This window comes from Chiloscyllium punctatum, chromosome 25 (assembly GCF_047496795.1).
Source record: "Chiloscyllium punctatum isolate Juve2018m chromosome 25, sChiPun1.3, whole genome shotgun sequence".
NCBI classification, from domain to species: Eukaryota; Metazoa; Chordata; class Chondrichthyes; order Orectolobiformes; family Hemiscylliidae; genus Chiloscyllium; species Chiloscyllium punctatum.
This window is the reverse complement of record NC_092763.1, coordinates 38522501-38545809: the sequence shown is the minus strand read 5'-3', so window position 1 is coordinate 38545809 and position 23309 is coordinate 38522501. Positions and strand designations below refer to the sequence as shown.

At 39.3% G+C, this 23309-nt stretch overlaps 2 protein-coding genes across 3 annotated transcripts in view; one reads left to right on the top strand and one right to left on the bottom strand.

The window, feature by feature from the left end:
• The window catches only part of zdhhc9 (zDHHC palmitoyltransferase 9), a 115261-nt gene extending 114676 nt beyond the window's left edge, over positions 1-585 (bottom strand). The window contains exon 1 of the mRNA XM_072595071.1: positions 171-585. Coding sequence (XP_072451172.1) covers positions 171-328 — 158 coding nt within the window. The 5' untranslated portion in view covers positions 329-585. The remainder of the gene's footprint in view (positions 1-170) is intronic.
• Positions 586-740: 155 nt separating this feature from the next.
• Positions 741-23309, top strand: part of LOC140495865 (U3 small nucleolar RNA-associated protein 14 homolog A) — a 70957-nt gene continuing 48388 nt past the window's right edge. The window contains exons 1-2 of one of the 2 annotated variants that reach the window (XM_072595069.1): positions 743-812; positions 20397-20607. In XM_072595069.1, the coding sequence (XP_072451170.1) occupies positions 20558-20607 (50 nt within the window). In that variant the 5' untranslated portion in view covers positions 743-812; positions 20397-20557. Of the gene's footprint in view, positions 813-20396; positions 20608-23309 lie in introns of both variants that reach the window. The other variant, XM_072595070.1, reaches the window with a different exon arrangement.

The window sequence follows — 23309 nt, the reverse complement described above, 5'->3', positions numbered from 1 at the left end:
GAAAAGGGTGTTAAATAGAAATCCAAGCTGCGCCGCGAAAGCTTTATGGCCCCTCAAACACAAGGATTTTCTGTTTAGATGTGATTTTCGCCAGTTTTACAAGTCCAGGTCCTTACAGTCCTCGCATCTGTCTCAAAACACAATTCTACATTCTTGTCATTGCTACTCACTCAAAGCCGAAAAACAACGCGCTGGTTCCCACGATGAGAAAGACGGTAAGGTAAAAAACTCCTTTCTGTCGAGCCATCATGATCCTACCATCGCAACAGAACGTGTTTCTCCCTGGCAGCTTCTGCCATTTCCGCGTTGGCTTTTTCTCGCTCTTCATGGCTTTGTATTCCTTTCGATAACTCTTTTCAGTGAAAAATCTCTTTTAAAAAAAACCTCAATCAAATATATTAAAGTCTTTAAAAAAAAGTCTCAGATCGATGACAGTATATACCCCAGCGGACTGCTCTTTGCCTTTGCCTTTGTTCCCTGGGTATGCAGTCCCCTGTTTTCCTGCTCCTTCCTTTCCTGCTTCTGCCGGCTCATATATTCAAGCAGATTCAGCACTACCTCTCCGTACGCTGCTCCATCTCTGAGACTCAGCCAATGCTATCAGCCACGCCCTTTCCCAGCTCCACTTTGTAAGACAGCCTACGCGCGCCCTCGCTCACCTGCTGGTTCCCGTGGGCGCGCGCCTGCACACGCGAGCGCGCACCTTCAGCTTGAAGCGACCCATTCATTCGCACCATCTTTACCCGAGAGTCAGAGAGGCTGCTGTGAGTCACTGCTACACCGTATTTAACCAGGTTTCGACAGAGGATCAGGTCAGAACAGAGGCTTGTATTTGCAGATATTATTAGCCAATGATCAAGGGCATTTTTGGGATGGAAATTTTTACGTTGTTTCAGTGGAAGTATTAAATCTATTAAAATCAGTGCCTCAATCCATGATCACAACAATTGCGCAAAATATCGTTCCTACACTCCCCCACCCTCCTCTCACCAAAATCTCAATGATGCGTAAATGTTTCAGCAAATAATGGCAAATATAAATATGTGATTCAACATGGAAATCCAAAACTTGATGTCACAGAGACATCATGCTGTTATCTTTCTGAAAAAAAGTGTCTGTCCAGTTGAACAGTGAGCTACGTAGAACGGCGTAAAAATGAATTTGTGCAGTAGATATTCGCCACAGAAAGTTAAAGCTGCTCTCCACTGACGTAAGGAGCCTGCTTTTTGTGAAGCTATTTCAGGTTTGCATATCTAATTAAGACTAGACTAGCCATCAGAATTTTTCTAACAATAGGTTTGTTGACTACAGTCAATTAACTACTTTAGCATTGTAGAGCTTCATTTCTCGGGATTTTTATTGTTGAATATTTTAAATATGTGAAATATAAACATATTAAGTTTTAAAGCTTTTTTCCCTCAATCCAATCTTTTTTTCTCCACTCTTGTAATGATTTCATATTAAATATGTTTTGTGAACTTGAATTTGAAGGATATCTGGATTTTGTTTAGAGATCAATGAAAGGACAATGAAAGACTGTAATATATTTCTTGGTACTGGATTAGTGGTGCTGGAAGAGCACAGCAATTCAGGCAGCATCTTTCGAAGCTACTTGGATGCTGCCTGAACTGCTGTGCTCTTCCAGCACCACTAATCCAGAATCTGGTTTCCAGCATCTGCAGTCATTGTTTTTACCTCATATATTTCTTGGTAGTCATATCTTGCTAAATAAAGAGCACTTCCCTGGGTTAAAATTTCATATTTCAGTTTCTGCATTAGCTATATATTACTTATGGTATTTGGTGATTAGCAACCTTAACTTTCCTGTTACTGTAAAAATAAAAGTGAATCCAGTGCGAAATTGAGTTGTCTTGTTGAAGAGTAACCAGAAGAATCGTTGATCCTGTGCTTCCTAGGGAACTTAGTTTTTGCAAACATCCCAGAGATAAGTTCTTGTGTTTGGTGACACCTCTTTCTATGTGTCTGAATGCCAGACTGCTAACTATTTGAATAATCCACATCTTTTTTTTTGGCTTCAAGAACTAACCAGCATTTCACAAAATGAATCTATGCATAAAGGAAATCAGTTTTCTCCCCCTTTTCTTTCCTGAAGTGAAAGGAAGCGCATATGTTGGGGTATGAGAAAGATTGATTTTTATACTTTTGTATTTCAAAGTCAAAAATCAAACAACACCAGGTTATGGTCCAACAGGTTTATTTGAGATTGCAAGCTTTAGGAGCTCAGCTCCTTTTTCAGGCCTGAAAATTTTCAAATTGTTTAGTTAACTGTACATCGTTTCCAAGTAAGTCTTGCTTTCACAATCAATCTATTGTTAAATTAAAGAAACCTAGTGGGTTGGATAATTGTATTCTAATTAAGATAAAATATTTAATTGGCCAAATTAGTATTTGGTATTTGATCATCTTGGACTCACCGCCCCCCCCCCAAAAAAAATCCGTTCGTATAGCACCTCTGGACAAAAAGTAGTCCAATCTGAAAGCTGAGTTAAGCATAATTGATTTTCAACATATCCTCTAACTGCACACTCAGTCCAATTTAAAAATTTGAATACATCCAAGTTAACCATTCTTCAGAGCATTTTAAAAGATCAAGATTATATGTCCTCTCAATTACAAAAAAAACAAGATCACGATATTGTCTCGAGTCGTATGCAAGTCATTAGTAGTTAACACAAATTCTGAGCAATGATTGCACACGGTGGTTACAATGTTCTTAACACTTTGCAGGAGTACAAAATACTATTAGAGCAATTTTAAAAATGACAAGCAGAAGATTGTAAGCAAAAGCAGCAGATTTCTTTCTATTCAGAGACATTTTTAAAATCTAAACATAGAAGAAGAAGAAATGAATAAATCAACATGTACTAGTCTACAAGAAAACTCTCCCATTTACTAGGTATACTGTATATACGAAGAGAATCGGTTTGTGCTCACATTATAGTGTAATTAAACTATAAGACAGACTAGAGTAGAGCTGAAAAATTACATTTTGTTAAAGCTTTTCATCTTGGTACTCTTCAGGGTATTTTGCAGAAACAGAAATTCAAGTGGAAATCAAATATTAATAGGAGAGAACCAACTGTTGACAAGTTGACTCTGATGCTAGAGACCTTGCCAAGGACGATGAACCCACTAACACTGCTAACAGTTAATAACCTGGCTTTGATTAAATTTTAAATCAGGCAGACTCATATAGTCATGGAATTGCCCTGCGAAATAAATTATTGAATGGCTGTCACCAAATTTGTTGAGGTGAAATAGGTGTGGAGTATGTCCTTATTCTTCCTTTCCGCAAAGTATGGAGCCATATAAATTAACGAAGATTCCAAATCACATAAATGCGGCACAGTGCAAGCTCCACTGACAATCCTAATTTTCTGCCATTCATTTTCTGCTTAGGCATTTTACAACCTTCATATCTCATTATTGAGTTGAACAACTTCAGACATGAATTCTGTCCTCCCTTTAGATCATCCCACCAGCTACACCACACACACACACACACACACGCACACACACACACACAAAATCACACACAATGCTTATTTGCATGGCTTTAGTCTCAGCAGAGCTGATCAATTTTCTGTTATAAGCATATCCCGTTGACATATACTTCTCCTCTCCTACCATTTAGCATCTTTGATAAAGAAACTTGTTAAGGAAACAATTAGTCCTATTGAATTTAACTTGCTTTTTGTAAACAGGGTATTCCCTGGGCATTTTTCCATATTGCTGTTTAGTTGCTAACATCGTAAATATCTTTGAACAGGCTGGCTAACAGTATGACTAGTTCCATATTATTGCTTAGTTACCAACATTGTAAATTACTTTGAATAAGTTGGCTAAGAGTATGATTTGTTCTGGAACACAAGTTTCATTATTACAGCTGTGATGTTATCAAGGCCCACACCCTTTGCTATGTCCACTGCCTTTAGCCATTTCTCGATATCACATGGAATGAATCAAATCAGCAGATTCTCATTTGTAATCCTGGTGCCATCATAGTGAGGCTGAGATAGCTGGATCATCTGCTCAGCATCGCGTTTCACAATAGGTGGCAATTAAAAGGTTTCTTTATCCATGTTTGACTTGGTGCCTTAAAATTTCATGGAATCAGGAGTTAATGTTGAATCTTCACAGAGCAACTTCCTAACAAATGTACACTATTGTGCCACACCTTAGATGCATCTGCCCTGTCTGTGGAGTAGGATATACCAGAAATGGTGATAGATGAGTTTGGAACATGAGCATAAAGAATGGTGGGCTCAGTATGTCTCTATCAATCTACTGCTTAACTGATCTCAGTTTTGGAACAATCCAAGTTGTTAGCAAGAAGGATATTTTTAATCAATTAATTGAATTTAATCTGTATAGCATTAGTCCAGGTCTTTAATTTACTGGGCCACCTTAGCTATGTTTCAAAATCTATTAACTCTTTGCATGAAACTATATTTTTCAAATTCCTGCTTTAGGCTGTTAATACTCATCAGATAGTTATGCCTTCTTATTCATGATAATACCATATCAAAGAAGGTAGAAGCATAGACTAACCGTACAGGAATTTCCTGGCTCCCCAGATAAGGGATAAATCTAAGACTGAAGGCCAAAATGCTGATTCAGATGATAATGTTCAACCACTTAAAAAGTATTCATTATTTAAAACCAACATTGAATTTTATGTATAATTCTAAAATTCTGCATTGGATAGAGTCTGTTCTTACTGTCTGCTTTGATGCACTTTAGTAAATTAAAAAACATATTTGTTAATCAACATACCCAGACATCTAATAGCAGACTGGGCTTGAACCTAGATCTTCTAGCCCAGAGGTTTGGACACTACCATTGTGCCACGAACTCTGAGTCTTCAATTGATAGGTTACAATCAACTGTTTCACACAAGTTGTAATAATTACAGGTTTGGGCCTTCAGCTACTGGAATGTGAAAATATATTACATAAATGTTAGTCTTTTTAAACCCCTTTCTTCTTGCTTGATTGTTCATTATTTTTATCAGCTTTCTTTTTTCTCTATTCTTCATGTATGAGGTCAGATTGTGTGCTAACAGGCCATTCAACTATCAGCGGATTGCAATTGAGCTTGATCTTATCATCAGTAAATAATCCTTACATTCACTTTCTACATCTTGTCCCTGGAGAAGAGTCATTAGAACAACTTAACTTTTTTTCATTATTAGTCTCATATTTTGAGTTTGATTGTTTGTTACTGTAGATAAAATATTGTATTGTGTTCAGGTGTTGGAATTGCATCATGTAATCTTTACAAATCTTGTTTCCTTTTGGAATAATTGATTCTACATTTTTTTATCATTTTCATATCTTAGCATCAAGGTCAAAGTCATTGTGTTCTTAGTTTCTGTTAAGGTTATATTGTGTATCCACAATGTTGCATCTAATCAGGATAGTTTATTCATTTCATAACATAGAAGTGACTCTTTAAAAGAACAAAAATGATAACATAAAGTTTAGTAGTAAATTATGTAAAGGATAACAGCTGGTGGTTAGGTGCATATAAAGCAATAGACATCTGGTAGTTAATTACATGTGAAAAAAGATACCTGGCAGTGAGTTACACAAAAAGAAATTCGATCAAACAGTTTTAATAACATCATAAATGAAGTTTTATCTGTTTATGAAAATAGGCAAAATCCTGACTCTGAATTACTATTTTAAAATCAGTGGACCTACAGAACAGTTATTTTTAAGTGGCGTTCTTTGACTTTGTTTAATTTTCTTATTACTCTGCAGACACGATGAGTGAGGTAAAGGCAAAATGATGTAGGCTAAAATTTAACAGAAACGTTACTGATGTAGGACTTGAAGGCATATGGCATCAAATTACTGCCTCATAAGTCATTTTTTTATTAGAGACAGATGACAAAAAAAAGACATAATTTACCTTGTGATTCTTAAACTACAATGCATACATTTCTTTTTGTAGTTCAGTTCTGTACCTGAAGACAGATCCAATACACGCAGTCACACGCAGCTAGGACATGGAAAGAGGCCCTGAGTCCATCCCAGGCAGAACAGGGATCAAATTCATTCTGCTGGCACCAATCTGATCCACACCGATCATCCAGACAACTGAGCCAACTGACCCTCTAGGAAAGCAAGTTGTTGTGCCAACATGCATTTCAAGATATATGGTTCAATCACGTGGCTCACCAGGAATCTCTCCTGCTCTTACAACCAGCCATGAGTATCTATTGGAAGGTTTTACAAGTTAAAACTCAACTTCTGTGTCAACATTATGAGTGCACCTTCCTTGATTATCTTAGGTTCAGAGACAGAGATGCTGTCACTATGTAATAAGACAACCATATACATCTCTATATAATTAAAATTAAATGTTTAAACGTTTAAGACACAGAATCAAGGGACAATTGTCAGAATTTGCAATTTCATCCAGTACAAATAAGTAGTTAATAATTAAAACTTCAAAGTTATCACGTGTTTACAGGTGTGATATGCTGCAGCTAATTTTTAACTTATGTAGTTCATTGTGAACAAGGTGAGTTCCAAGTATACTGTGTGTGTAAGAAGTACTTCGTAATTTCACTCCTAATTGGCCTGGCTCTAATTGTTACACAATGTTTCTAATGTTCAAATTCTATTCCGACATTCTAAAAGCAACAACCACATTTGAATTAGGGTTCGTCATTAAGGAGCAAAATCAGGAAGCTTTCTTTGGACAAAACTGACAGGAATTTGGATTTCTGTCCTCCAAAAGGTTGTGGATGTCGGCTCAATTGAAATTGTCAAGATTGAGATCAGCAGATATGAGTTAGGTGATGCATACAGATGAAAGGCATATCTGGAGTTATGGAACCAATCATCATAATTTATTTGACAGATTTACCAGTTTAAAGGTTTGAATAAGCTTGTTCCTATTTTCACAAACTCTGCTGGTGATTGGAAATTGACTGATAAGGTGTTTTTTGTTTGAGTTTATCCTCTTATTTGTAGGTAGAAAATACCTGAGCAATTTTTCACACTGTAAGATAGATGCTAGGATTATAGATGCACTGGAACAGCTTAGCTAGTGGGAAATCTAGTTATATCATAACTCATATAATATATCTACCAGCCTGAAATGACTAAAATAAAATGCCTTTAAGTACCATGGATGTTTTTCCTCAGGTTTCTCTTCATCATATCAGTACAATCTGTGTTCTTGTGATATGCAGATTCCTTAAGAAATGCACTGGAACAGTTTGCCTTGTGAGAAAGCTAGCTATAATATAACTCCTATAGTATAGCTACCAACCTGAAATGACTAAAATAAAAGGTCTTTACGTGTCATGGAATTTTTTCCTCAGGTTTCTCTTCATCACATTGATAAATCTAAGTTACCATGATGTGTGGATTCCTTAATAAATGTAGTCCAATTAATTACTTACAGTTTGAGCATAAAGGTCAATTGTATCAATGTATTTAACAAAGGATTTTGCATTCGGGAAGTTACATGTGCAAACTAAAAATTTTAATATGAGGTAATATAATTACATTTTCAGCAAGCAAGTCTGTTATAATGGCAAACATTAACACATTATCAGACACTGCAATAATTGAAAGGACAAAAAATGTCACTAAGAAAGAAAGTATTGCAGCTAGAATCTAGTGTCCATTTATATCCCAAAAGGAATTATTACAGTGAAGGGTAGATTTCCTGCCTTGGTAGCAATCATCCTTGGTAGCAAGGATCCAGGACTATCTTGCCTTAGGCATAGCAAAGACAGCTCAGAAGCTTATAATTCCACATTGGTAAGGGATGATATTCAGTCCCTTGCGCAGGGGATGTAGAGTCAGTCTGGATACAGCTGAGAAATTCTAAGGGTAAAAAGACCCTCTTGGGTGTTATCTACAGGCCCCCAAACAGTAGTTTCGATGTCGGATGAAGTTGAATCAGGAGCTGAAATTGGCCTGTCGCAAAGATGTTATTACAGTTGTTATGGGGGATTTCAACATGCAGGTAGGCTGGGAGAATCAGGATGGTATTGGACCTCTAGAAAGAGACTTTGTGGAGTGCCTCTGAGATGGATTCTTAGAACAGCTGGTGCTGGAGCCAACCAGGGAGAAGGCAATTCTGGATCTGGTATTGTGCAACGAACCAGAATTGATCAGGGACCTCGAAGTGAAGGAGCCATTGGGAAGTAGTGACCATAATACAATAAGCTTCAATCTGCAATTTGAGAGAGAGAGGGTACAATCAGAAGTGACAATATTTCTGTTGAATAAAGGGAACTATGGAGCTATGAGGGAGGAGCTGGCCAAAGTTCAATGGTGCAATACCTTAGCAGGGATGACAGTGGAGGAACAATGGCAGATATTTCTGTGTATAATGCAGTAGATGCAGGATCAGTTCATTCCAAAAAGGAAGAAAGATCCTAGGAGGAGGCATGGGTGGGCCGTGGCTGACAAGGGAAGTTAAGAAACATATAAAGTTAAAAGAGAAAAAGTATAACATAGCAAAGATAAGTGGGAAAACAGAGGACTGGGAAGGTTTTAAAGAACAACAGAGGATTACTAAGAAGGAAATATGCAGAGAAAAAATGAGATACGAAGGTAAACTGGCTAAAAATATAAAGGAGGATAGTAAAAGCTTTTTTAGGTATGTGAAAGGCAAAAAAGTGGTTAAGACTAAAATTGGGTCCTTGAAGACAGAAACAGGGGAATATATTACAGGGAACAAAGAAATGGCAGAAGAATTGAATTGGTACTTCAGAGCTATGTTCACTGGGGAAGACACAAGTAATCTCCCTGAGGTAACAGTGGCCGAAGGACCTGAACTTAAGGGAATTTATGTTTGCCAGGAATTGGTATTGGAGAGACTGTTAGGTCTGAAGGTTGATAAGTCCCCAGGGCCTGATGGTCTACATCCCAGGGTACTGAAGGAGGTGGCTCAAGAAATCGTGCATGCGTTGGTGATTATTTTCCAGAGTTCGATAGATTCGGGATCAGTTACTGCAGATTGGAGGGTGGCTAATGTTGTACCACTTTTTAAGAAAGGTGGGAGAGAGAAGGCAGGACATTATACACCAGTTAGTCTGACATCAGTGGTGGGAAAGATGCTGGAGTCTATTATAAAGGATGAAATTACGAAACATCTGGATAGTAGTAATAGGATAGCTCAGAGTCAGCATGGATTTATGAAGGGGAAATCATGCTTGACTAATCTTCTGGAATTTTTTGAGGATGTAACTCTGAAGATGGACGAGGGAGATCCAGTAGATGTAGTGTACCTGGACTTTCAGAAAGCTTTTGATAAAGTCCCAAATAGGAGGTTAGTGAGCAAAATTAGGGCACATGGTATTGAGGGCAAAGTACTCACTTGGATTGAAAGTTGGTTGGCTAACAGGAAACAAAACGTAGTGATAAACGGCTCCATTTCAGAATGGCAGGCGGTGACCAGTGGGGTACCGCAGGGATCAGTGCTGGGATCACAGCTTTTTGTAATATATATTAATGATATAGAAGATGGTATTAGTAATAACATTAGCAAATTTGCTGATGATACTAAGCTGGATGGCAGGGTGAAATGTAAGGAGGATGTTAGGAGATTACAGGGTGACCTGGACAGGTTAGGTGAGTGGTCAGATGCATGGCAGATGCAGTTTAATGTGGATAAATGTTTGGTTATCCACTTTGGTGGCAAGAACAGGAAGGCAGATTACTACCTAAATGGAATCAATTTAGGTGAAGGGGCAGTACAAAGAGATCTGGGCGTTCTTGAACACCAGTCAATGAAGGTAAGCATGCAGGTACAGCAGTTGGTGAAGAAGGCTAATAGCATGCTGGCCTTCATAACAAGAGGGATTGAGTATAGAAGCAAAGATGTTCTTCTGCAGCTGTACAGGGCCCTGGTGAGACCACACCTGGAGTACTGTGTGCAGTTCTGGTCTCCAAATTTGAAGAAAGACATTCTGGCTATTGAGGGAGTGCAGCGTAGGTTCACGAGGTCAATTCCTGGAATGGCGGGACTACCTTACGCTGAAAGACTGGAGCGACTGGGCTTGTATACCCTTGAGTTTAGAAGACTGAGAGGGGATCTGATTGAGACATATACGATTATTAAAGGATTGGACACTCTGGAGGCAGGAAACATGTTTCCGCTGACGGGTGAGTGCCGAACCAGAGGACACAGCTTAAAAATACGGGATAGACCATTTAGAACAGAGATGAGGAGAAACTTCTTCACCCAGGGAGTGGTGGCTGTGTGGAATGCTCTGCCCCAGAGGGCAGTGGAGGCCAAGTCTCTGGATTTATTTAAGAAAGAGTTGGATAGAGCTCTGAAGGATAGTGGAATCAAGGGTTACGGAGATAAGGCAGGAACAGGATACTGATTAAGAATGATCAGTCATGATCATATTGAATGGTAGTGCAGGCTTGAAGGGCAGAATGGCCTACTCCTGCACCTATTGTCTATTTGTATTGTCTGTTAAATAATTCACAACAATGCACTACATGAACTGACCTGCTAAATAATCTATCCAAGGTTAAGTCATTAATTGCTATTCTTTGCAAGCTGGTTTCTTTCTCTTCAGTTATGTGTCATGTTAGGTGATTACTATTTGGGGAAGCCTGAAAGAACTCAGTCCATCCATTTGAATGTCACAGAGACATAGAGATGCACAGCACAGAAACAGACCCATTGGTCCAACTCGTCCATGCCAACCAGTTATCCCAACCTAATCTAGTCCCATTTGCCAGCACTTGACCCATATCCTTCTAAACCATTCCTATTCATCTACCCATCCAGATGCCTTTAAATGTTACAATTGTACCAGCCTCGACCACTTCCTTACACATAATACCCTCAGTGTGAAAAAGTTGCCCTGAGGTCCCTTTTATATCATTTCCCTCTCACCTAAACCTATGTCCTCTAGTAGTGGACTCCCCCATCCCAGGTAAAAGACTTTGTCTATTTATTCTATCCATGCCCCTCTTGATTTTATAAATCGCTATAAGGTCACCACTCAGCCTCCGATGCTGCAGGGAAAATAGTCCCAACCTATTCAGCCTCTCCCTATAGCTGAAATCCTAGAACCCTGGCATCGTCCTTGTAAATCTTTTCTGAACTATTTCAAGTTTCACAACATCTTTCCGATAAGAAGGAGACCAGAATTGCACGCAATAGTCCAACAGTGGTTAACCAACGTTCTGTACAGATGCAACACGACCTTCCAACTCCTATACTCAATGGTCTGACCAATAAAGGAAAGCATACTACACACCTTCTACACTATCCTATCTACCTGTGGCTCTACTTTCAAGGAGCTATGAACCTGCACTTCTTTGTTTAACAACACTCCCTAGGACCCTACCATTAAGTGTATAAGTCCTGCTAAGATTTGCTTTCCCAAAATGCAGCGCCTCGCATTTATCTAAATTAAACTCCATCTGCCACTCCTCAGCCCATTGGCCCATCTGATCAATATCCTGTTGTTCTGTGAGTAAACCTTCTTCGCTGTCCACTACACCTCCAATTTTGGTGTCATCTGCAAACTTACGAACTATACTTCCTATGTTCACATCCAAATCATTTATATAAATGATGAAAAATACTGGATCCAGCACTGATCCTTATGACACTCCACTGGTCACAGGCCAGTCTGTAAAACGATCACCCTCTGTCTTCTACCTTTGAGCCAGTTCTGTATCCAAATGGCTAGTTCTCCCTGCATTTCATGAGATCAAACCTTGCTAACCAGTCTCCCATGGGGAACCTTGTCAAACACCTTACTGAAGTGCATATAGCTCACGTCCACTGCTCTGCCCTCATCAATCCTCATTGTTACTTCTTCAAAAAACTCAATCAAGTTTGTCAGACATGATTTCCCATGCACAAAGCCATGTTGACTATCCCTAATCAGTTCTTGCCTTTCCAAACACGTGTAAACCCTGTCCCTCAGGCTTCCCTCCAACAACGTGCCAAACAACAACATCTGGCTCACTGGTCTATAGTTCCCTGGTTTGTCTTTACCACCTTTCTTAAATAGTGGTACCACGTTAGCCAACCTTCAGTCTCCTGGCACCGTACCTGTGTCTATCGATGATATAAATATCTCAGCAAGGGGCGCAGCAATCACTTCCCTAGCTTCACACAGTGTTCTAGGGTGCACCTGACCAGGTCCGGGGGATTTATCCACCTTTATGTGTTTCAAGACATCCTGCACCTCCTCCTCTGTAATATGGACATTTTTCAAGAAGTCACCATCTATTTCACTACATTCTATATCTTCATGTCCTTCTGCTCAGTAAATACTGATGCAAAATACTCATTTAGTACCTCTTTCATCTCCTGTGGCTTCTCACAAAGGCTGCCTTGCTGATCTTTGAGGGGACATATTCTCTCCCTAGTTCCTCTTTTGTCCTTAATGTATTTGTAAAATCCTTTTGGATTTTCCCTAACTCTATTTGCCAAAGTTATTTCATGTCCCCTTTTTGTCTTCCTGATTTCCCTTTTAAGTATACTCCTATTGCCTTTATACTCTTCTAAGGATTCACTTGACCTCTCTTGTATACACCTAACATATGCTCCCTTCTTTTTCTTAAACAAAACCTCAATTTCTTTCATCATCCGGCATTTCCTTTCACCTTAACAGGAATATACTGTTTCTGGACTCACGTTATCCAATTGCTGAAGGCTTCTCATTCTCCAGCCGTCCCTTTACCTGAGAACATCTGGCCCCAATCAGTTTTTGAAATGTTTTGCCTGATACTGTCAAAATTAGCCTTCTGCCAATTTAGAACATTAACTTTTAGATCTGGTCTATCCTTTTCCATCACTATTTTAAAACTAATAGAATTATTTTATTGTGTGCAATCTCGCTATTAATAAGCTAGATTTTCACATTGACCACATTGGCCTTGTAGATCAGTGTCTGGTATAGTGATCACCCAATTTCCATTCTATTCTAGATGAAATTTGGTAGTTAGACTATTGCCAATCTTTTGCATATCTTACAAGTCTACCATAGAAATGTTTTGTTTTATTCACTTACGTGATGTGGGTGTTGCTGGCAAGGGAAGCATTTATTTTGCATTTCTTGTTGCCCTTTAGAAGATGGTGATGAACTATCTTCTTGAACCTCTGCTGTCCCTTTGGTGTCAGTACTGTAACAATACAATGGCTTTAAGGGGTGTATTTTATCTTTTTTTTATAAGAAGTTTGATGACAGAGGGATTAAGCTGTCTATTTGAATCCAGTAAGGTGAACAGCTAGTGAGGCCTTGGAGTTTTTTTAAAGTTGGAATAATAGAAGTAGCCTGAATGGATGGAGCCAAGCTCCCACAGAACCAAGAATTTTAATTTTAGTTTTTCAGTAATGGTTGCTGGGTTCTTGAAGCTGAGTTTGGAAGCTGCAGTATATCACACTCTGAGTTTTCTCTTGATTTTTTTCCTCCTGGACTGGAGAATTGCATATGAGACAATCTATTTTACTGAATTTGCCTTTGCCAAAGGTGTGTTTATGGGATATTACTGTATTGGAACAGTTACTGTTTAGAAGTTAAATAATTTATTGTTCTGTTAAGATTTCCAATAGTTATTATTCCAATTTCTTTTTTTCATTGCATTTTAACTGTAGTTTATGAATAAAATGTGTTTTGATTCAAGACTGGTAGTTTGATCAATAAAATTGTATTTGGAATGCAATGACTGGCACTTGCCTTTAAAATAAGAAAATGTTAGGGTCTAGAGTATCTTCTTAATTTATTTTGAGGAGTTTGGACTGGTCCATAATAGTATACTATAATACAATTAGGGAAAGTTCCAGGATTTTGACCAAATGATACTTAAGGAATGGCAATATTTTTTCAAGTCACAATGTTGACTAACTTGGATAAGATCATGCAGGTGTTCCCATATATCTAATGACTTTGTCCTTCTAGGTGGAAATGGTCATGGTTTTAGAAGGCTCTGTCTCAGGAACATTGGTAAATTTCTGCAGAGCATCTTGTACACGGTCCACACTGCTGCTCCTGTGTATCATTAGTTGGGGGGAGTGAATGCTTGTGGAAGTGGAGACAATCACGTAGACTACTGTGTCTTGGATAGTGTCCAGTTTCTTGAATGGTGTTGGAGCTGCACCCCTCCATGTGGGGAGTATTCAATCCAGACTTGGTAGATAATAAAGCATTGGACGATCAGAAAGTTTTTACCTCAGAATTCCCAGTATTTGACATTGTAGCCATAATATCTGTATGATTCGTCCACTATAGTTTCTGAACAGTAGTAGCACAGGGATATTGATTGTTGGAGATTCAGCAATGATGTTGCCATTGAATGTTTTGGAAGATGATTAGGTTTTCTTCTTAGAGAATTCTTAGTCATTACCTGGGACTTTAATACTGTGAATGCTACTTCCATCTAATCAGCCCAAGCCTGCATCTTGTCCAGGAAGCCCTGCTCATAGTTATGGACTGCTTCAGTCCTTGAGGCATCCCTACTTCTGACCTTAAGATGGAGGGAAGGACACCAATGTAGCAGCTTAAGATGGCTGTCCCTAGGGAACAACTCTGAGGAATTAATGCAGTGATGTCCTGGAAATGAAATGATATACATCTAACAATTTTTCCAACTGGTGGAGTGATCTTCCTATAATTCCCATTGAGTCTAGTTCTTCCAGCCAGAGTCAAATGCTGCACGGAGTCCAGGACAATCATTCTCACCTCACCTCTGGAACACAGTTCTTTTGTGTATGTTTGGACCAAGGTTGTAATGAGGTCAGGTGCCAAGTGGCTTTTGTGAAATCTAAACAGAGTATTAGTAAGCAGGTTAAAGCTAAGTGTCTCTTGATAGCACTGTCAACAACTTATTCCCTGCAATGTGCTGATAGTTGAGAGGAGGACAATAAGGCAATAATTAGCTTGGATTGGATCTGTGCTGCATTATCTGGCTAGGTCTTACCTAAGCAATTACTTATTTTGTCAGGTAAATGCCAGCAATGTCACTGTACGGAGAACTATTGTCAGAATGTTGTCAGGCACCGTAGCCCTTATAGCATACAATGCCTCCAGTCATTCTGTGATATCACGTGGAATGAATGAAATTAGCAATAGATTTTCATCTGTGATGTCAGAGACCTGAGGAGAAGATGGATGATCTACCTAGTATTTATGAATAAGGATGGAAATGCATCAGTATTGTCTCTTCCATCTACAAGACATAATTCATCTGCATGTTGTAATGTTCTGCACTTGTCTGGATGAGTGCAGCTCCAAATGCTTTCAAAGAGGTCTCCACCATTCAGAACAAACATTCATTGAATTGGCATCCCATCCACCACCTTAAACATTAACTTCTTTCATTAGCTTCACACCATGTTTGTACGGTTAATATGTTACACTTACCTCAGGAACTTATCCAGATTTCTTTGACAACAACTCTAAAGAAGAAACTTCTACTTCCTATTAACCTAGGATAGGAGGTACATAGGAGTACCAATACCAACAAGTTCCCCTCCCATCATAATGCATGTTTTGTCCAATGTGAATTGGCTATAGTGCAACTGACGAATTGTGGACACTGTTTGGATAATGCAAACTTTCTACTGAACAGGTACAGCGATTTTCCATAGCGATCTTCTACAGCACGATTTTCTTTAGCGGTTTTCCATAGCACAATTTTTCAAAACAGGAGGGTGCAGAAGAATGTGTTATGGATCAGACCTGACCCCTCAAACCATTTTAAGCAGGAAGCTGAAACCGTAACTTTGTTATTTATTTAGGTAAGTGTATATTGGATATTCCCGGAGTGAATTAGCTGACTCAACCGCCAAGTTTTAAACAAACACTTTATTTACAAAGTTTCAGAATGAAACACAAAGAACAGAAAATAGAATATCGGATAACTTATCCTATCCAAAAACTCGACTGACTATCCCGACTTAATGATGCTGTTCTGAAAATACACGCAACAATCCCCATAAACAGACCCCTTAGCACAAAGAGTAAACATGACACAAAAAGCTTTTAGGTTACAAAGTCAGAAGGGCAGAAGGAGGGAAAGAACCAGCAGCCTTTCTTCACACACACTGCTGCTGAACTGAATCAAAACCTCTAATCTAAACGAAGGCTAGCTACATTCCCCTTTGACTTACCGTTTTCTTTTAAGACAAGAAAGTCTTAGGCCAGAGGCATTATCTGTTAGAGGTAAACAAAAAGGGCCTCAATAAACCTTTCAAACCTAGCCTAGTTAGAGCCTAGCCAATTACCCCCTCTCTGGAAAAAACTTAAGGGCATGGAAACCTTGTAAAAAGACCAACGTTGTGACAAATGCAACGGTCACATTAAACAAGAACACACTGTATACCATTCTGGCTCACAAATATATTGCTGTTTCTTCAATATCAAAGAATCAAAATCTCAGAATTCCCTTCTTAACAACACTGAGAGTACCCACTTCACAAGGAGGTTCAAGAAGGCAGTTCACCACTACCTTCCTAAAGGTAATTCGGAATAAACAATTGGTCTTGCCAGTGATTCCAATATCTCATGAATAACTGGGAAAAAATATTGAGAGGTTGCAGGAAAATAATAATTTTAGAGCAGCAGTCATGATATCAGTGGGGAGACAAGGCACCGTGGTGATACTACTAGTTACCCAAAATCCCGGGATAATATGTTGTAGACATAGGTTTTAATTGCACCATGGAAAATGATGTTAATTGTATATCAACCAATCTGATTCACTAAAGTCCTTTAGGGAAGGAAATTTACCATTCTTCCACAGTATGCTGACGTGCGACTCCAGACCCTCAGCAATGTGGTTCACTCTTAACAGCTGTCTTAAATGACCTAGCAAACCACTCAATTCCCGGGCACAGAATTGGGCAAGAAATGCTGGACTAGCCAGCAACACCCAAAACCCATAACCGCATAACACCTAGGAACAGGGGTAGGCAATTCAGACCTCATTACTGCTCCATGTAATACAATTATGGTTGACCTCATCTCGGCCTCAACTCAAATTTCCTGCATGCTTCCCATAATCCTTTTGATCCATTACAAATTAAAAATTGATCTATACAGTGTCCTGACATCCATCGCACACTGGGACATTGAATTCGATAGATTCACGACCCTTTGAAATAAATAACTGTCCATCATCTCTGTTTTTAAATTACCACCCCTTAGCCTAAAAATATAACCTTTCATTCTATGTATCGATATTAAAAAAAGGTGCTATATGGTGCTAAATTCTTAAGATTGCTGTGAGGTGAACAATTTAGGACAAAGAGGAATATTTTCGTCAAAAGGTGGCTGAACATGATAACACCTATCATGCCAATTTTCTTATTTTGAATATGTCCTTGTAACATCATGCATTTTCCCCAACATGACTTTCCTTTGCTTCAATGTTTATCTCTTAACCAACATTGCCAAAACAAATTATCCAATCGTTTACCTTATTGCCACTTATGGGATCTCAAATTTGTGTTTCCTATAAAACAACTCTTCAAACACACTTTCATAAGCTGAAAAGCTCTTTGGGAATTCCAGAGGTGATTTAAGATATAATTCTTGATTGCACTTGAATGAATTTCACTTTGTTTTTATTCTTCACAATGAAGAATTTGCTTCCATGCAGAGACTTCTCTTGGATACACACATTGCTACTCAACATGATACACTGCTTTGGACTTCTTTAGTCCCCGTTCACGGGGTGACACTAAGCAATTCCAATTTTTCTTGCAGGACAAGCTGGAAAATAGTAGATAGGAAACTCTAAGAACAAAGGGAGCTACAACTACTTGCTTTCTTTATGATCATCTTGGTGATTTTCTCTGATGCCTCAGCCTTTCCATTTGACTGGAGATAATCTGGAGATGAAGTAGTGTTGAACATCCCAATCTATTGTGAAGTGGCTGAGTTCTTCACTCATGAATAATTAGTTATCAATTATCTTGATGTCTGGAAAGTCTTAATGACTGAAGTATGCTTTTAAGTATGCTACAATCTCACTGGGAGTTTTTGAAGTTAGCTGGACTATTTCCTAATCATCAGCACAGTAGTCAACGGAGATAAGATAATCAATTTGTACAATAAATGGTCTATTTCAAACTTCATCCATGGTCTGACTGCAATGTCACATATCATAACACATTTTTAGCCATCATAGCTTGTTATGTGTCATTGCACTGGCTGATGTGGTCTTTCAGTCTTATTGCTCATGTTTAGGCAGTACAACCATTCTCTAGCATTCCTCAGATTTGAGTCAATTACTTGATAGTTTGCATAGATGCACTTCAGCATCTTTTTTCTCATTCCTTGAGGAAAATGACTGTTTCTTTTGTACAAGATGACAGTTCAGGTTGTCAACTCATCTTTCAAGTGGATTGCGGTCATGCTCCACTGTCACTTTTTCTCTCCCAGCTATTTATTAAAATGTTCACAAGAAAGACAAAAGTCCTCTCTCTGGGTATTATTACATCTCACTGGAGTGGCACACTGGAAATAAAGCCCTGCTACTCTTAGAATCATCAGAGAAGTCAAAGATTTTTTTAAAGTCCTAATTTCTTCTCTGAAGAAGGGTTAGCGAACTGAAACATTACATTTGCTTTCTCTTCACAGATGCTGCTAGATCTGCTAGGTTTTCCCAGCAATTTCTGTTTTTGTTTCTGATTTTCAGCATTCACAGTTCTTTGTATTTTTTTCCAATTTACCTTTTGTTTTAGACCAAGATTGAGAGAAAGCATGGACCAGTTTCCATACCTAATAGAATTACTATTTATGACAAGTAGTTAGACTCCAGCAATAGATAAATTATCATGAACCACCAGCACATCAGAGTTACTTGTCCAAGCTTTAGACTTGCTTCAATTGAGATTGGTGAATTTTGCTGAAAATCTATTGTGTGGATCTTTATTCTTCCCATCCTATTGGGCTCTCAGCTTTATTTGTTCTTTTGGGATGAGTATCTTATAACCATGCAGCCTCAAGCTCACCACTGTGGGCTTTATTTTGGATCAGCACCTTGCGTAACCTATTTCGCACAGATCTAAGGAGGTCATCTTCCAGTTGTCTAAGTTCTCAGGATTCCATGAGATGTATCAGTGTAATCATACGCTGATTAATAGTCTTCCTCTCCATCGAGCTCGGTTGTTGAATAGATACTGCTGCTGTCTTCAAAATTTGAAAAATTTCTTCTATGTGGCATTTCTCCTCCTTAGAGATTTAAGCCACAAACAGCTGGTACCACACTTTCTTTAGTATCGACAGCTGGATTGTTACTCTTAATTGCTCAAAATTAAGTTTGTAGCTAATTCATGGCTTTGCCACTCAAGTTGTGGAAAATAAAACTAATTCTGTTTCATATCTCTTTTCATTTCCACAGCAGCATGAAGTGAAAAATGTGTGGCCTTATTTTTTAAAAAATCTTCCTTTCTGTTCCTTTTAGTTCCTGGTTCTCTTGCAGCTTTGAAAATCCACATATTTTCAGGCACACTATTTTGACACCATGTTTCAAGTGAAATGTTTTTAATGACTGCACACAAGGCATTGACAGCATAGGTACAGTTCACATGATAAGCTAGCCAGTATACTAAGGGTACAACTTCTTTCATTAATGGGCAGGGATCTTTCATGAATGGGCAAGGAGCAGAGAGATACCGAACCTTAGAAAATTGATGACAGGTTTAGATAGAGGATCTGGATCGGTGCAGGCTTGGAGTGCCGAAGGACCTGTTCCTGTGCTGTAATTTTATTTGTTCTACATTTTGAAAGGCTCTTGTCATGTAATGATAATACACCCTACTTCTGTACCAGGAAGTCTGGCTTCAAGTCCTACTTACTCCTTAGGTGTGTAATATATCTTTGAACAGATTAAATATATACAACTGCATTTTGAGGGACTCAAATGGTGCAGTGAGAATGTCCCTATCTCGAGGTTATGTTCAGGTTCCACGTGTTCTAGAGGTGTGTCACAGTATCTCTGAATTGATTGATCTAAAAACGTCTCAAATTGCAATTTTCCAAACAGTTACTTTCCTACATTTGTTTTGTTCAAGTAGGTCTTCATAGTTATGCAAAATATATTTACTGCAAATATCTTTATTATTCTTTTGTCATTTTTAACAAGTACGTTTGCAACTTTAAAACAAACATCAAATATTATAGCCAATATTACACATAACAGTCAAATCTTGTCCAATGAGTTGAAACAGTCCGATTTTCAGAACCTAAATTATAAAATATAACCTAATTTGACACATTTCTTCATTTAAAAATATTTAAAATGTTTTTAAATTACAAAGCTCACTTGCTTGCTATATGCATTCTACCTGCTTCACATTCATAAGAGATCTGAAGAGATTATTCTTGTAGCGTGTCACAGTATAACCTTTTCCTGCAGCACATCTGGGTCGTTTGAAGTGACCAAGCTGTCAGCCTGTTCCCATGGTTACCCGTACGCCTGGCCAGATTTACGGCAGGCCGCCTGTTCATTGCGACAGTTGGTCGTTACCGGAAGTGTATGGCTTGACGGTAGTTGGATCCATGTGCGGGGCCTGAGCGATGGTGGAGGAAATGGAGCCGGTGCAGGGAAAGGGGAAAGGATTGTGCGGGTAAGATCGAGTTTCTGGTTTCCGGCATACCGGACTCTGTGTTGAGTGGGCTCTGTCGATGATCCTGCAGCATGTTTATGGCAATGGGAGGTGTCTCGGTGAAGACACATCAGTCAGTAATTCAGAGAGGGTGGTGATACCAAAACGGACCGCAAGGCTGTTACACTTACCTGGGCTAAAGTCAAGTTGCTCCTGTATTGGTGACGTTACTGACTCTGATCATCTCTGGACATAAAATCACATCTGCTAACGGCTGGTGACAACGCAGCACATGGTGGAACTGAGATTGAATTCGCCCCTCCAACTAAAATAAGTTCACCTGTTGGCATAGCAGCGCTTCCAGCAGCTTCGTGGCGTTTCTCCCAAGCGTTGGAGCAAGTTAGTTTTAGAAAGTAAATTGAACAAGTAGTTCTTTTCAGAGATATGCTATAATAGGCCAGATGAAGCACATGCATCTTTTAGGTACCATCATCAGAATGAATTATTCAGTGATTGTTACCTGAAAACAAAGTTTCCAATTATTTGAGTTTTGCCAAGACATCATTGCAGCATTGTTTGCCTATGTGATAAAATCTCTGCTTCAAAGTGTTATTAATTTTTCTGATGACTGAGACACAGTTCCGAAGAAGTGTGCAATTCATAGTTTGCTCATAGTTACATGTTCAGAAGTGGGAGGGTATTTTATGTAATCTGTGTTTTGATCTCCTGTGCTTGCAAGTCCATTAAAGAACAAAGCGCTGTTCATGTTTCAATGCAGACAGGCAGGAGGCTGGAAGAACACAGCAAGCTAGGCAGCATCAGGAGGTGGAGAAGTCGACATTTCGGGTGTAATCTTTCTTCAGGACTGGGAGTGGGTGTAGGGGAAGCTGCAGATAAAAGGGTGGTAGGGCAGGGTGGTGAAGATAAGTAGAGGTTACAACCTGGTATTTCAATGGCAATTATTAGCACAGCCAGCCTACACAATTCAAAGGTCAATTGCTACTCATTTCTGTTTTCAATCAACTTCTTCCTCTTTACCAACGAAAAACAGACTTCAGTTCAAACTCACAGGCCGACTCTGCTTTCTTTCCAAGAGCGGCTTCCCTTTCTTTAGCACTATCTCAGGCCAACTGAAGTATTCACAATTTGGGTGTCCTTTTCAACTTTAGTCTTAAGTTTTGGACTCCATTTATTTGTTATCGAGACTACCCTGATCTCTACCTTGGAACATAGAATTTTACAGTACAGAACGGCATGGTGGCTCAGAGGTTAGCACTGTTGCCTCACAGCGCCAGGGACCTAGGTTCGATTCCAGCCTTGGGCGACTGTCTGTGTGGAGTTTGCACATTTTCCCTGTGTCTGCATGGGTTCGCTCCGGTTACCACCTACATTCCAAAGATGTGCAGGTTAGGTGTGTTGGCTATGCTAAATTGCCCATAGTGTTCAGGGATATTTTAATTCTGGGTAAATGCAAAGTAATAGGGTAGGGGAATGGGTTTGGGTGGGATACTCTTCACAGGGTCGGTGTGGATTTATAAGGCTGAAGGGACTGTTTCTGCACTGTAGAAATCCGATGGTTCTATGAAGAAGGCCATTCGACCCATTGTTTTTACTGGCTCCTGAAAGACTTACCAGTAAGTCCTGTTCTCCGGCCCTATCTCCGTAGCCCTCTAACTTTATCCCTTTCAAATATAAATCCAGTTCTCTTTTGAAACCTCCTGTGGGATCTGCCTCCTCCACTCTCCCAGGCAGTATATTCCAAATCTTAACAATTGAGTAAAGAAGTTTCTCCTCATATTACTTCTAGCTGTCTTGCTAACAGTCTTGAAGTTATGACTCCTAGTTCCTGACATACTATCTAATGAAGAAAGAAGATCATTACATTACAGCGTGGAAACAGGCCCTTCAGCCCAACAAGTCCACACCGACCCGCCGAAGCGCAACCCACCCATGCCCCTACATTTATCCCTTACCAAACACTATGGGCAATTTAGCATGGCCAATTCACCTGACCTGCACATTTTTGGACTGTGGGAGAAAACCGGAGCACCCAGAGGAAACCCACGCAGACACGGGGAGAACGTGCAAACTCCACACAGTCAGTCACCTGAGGTGGGAATTGAACCTGGGTCTCAGGCACTGTGAGGCAGCAGTGCTAACCACTGTGCCACCGTGCTTTACTTTGAATTAAATTTCAGCACCTGTTGTGGGATTTGACCCCTTGTCTCCACATCATTAACTTGGGCCTTTAGATTGCTAGCCCAGTGTTATTACCACTACACCACCACATGACCCTTTTTTATCCTGTCAAAATTGTCTATAATTTTGAACACTACAATAAGGTCACCGCTTGTTCTTCTCTGCTCCAAGGAGAACAAGCCCAGTCTGTCTAATCTTTCCTTACAACTAAAATCCTTAATTCCTGGTATCATTTGAGAAAATCTCCATTGAACTCTTTCCAGGGCTATAACATCCTTCCTTACATAATGTGTCCAGAGTTGAACACAATACTCTGAATGTGGCCTGACCAATGATTTGTTGAGGTATAGTATCACTTCCTTGCTTTTATACTCTGCCTCTATTTATAAACCTGTGGATCCTATAAGCCTTTTCACAGCTGCTTTAACTTGCCTGGCCACCCCAAGGTCCCTCTGCTCCCGTACTCCCCTCAATGTTGTACCATTAAGCTTGTATTGTCTCTCTGTATTGCTTCTGCCATAATG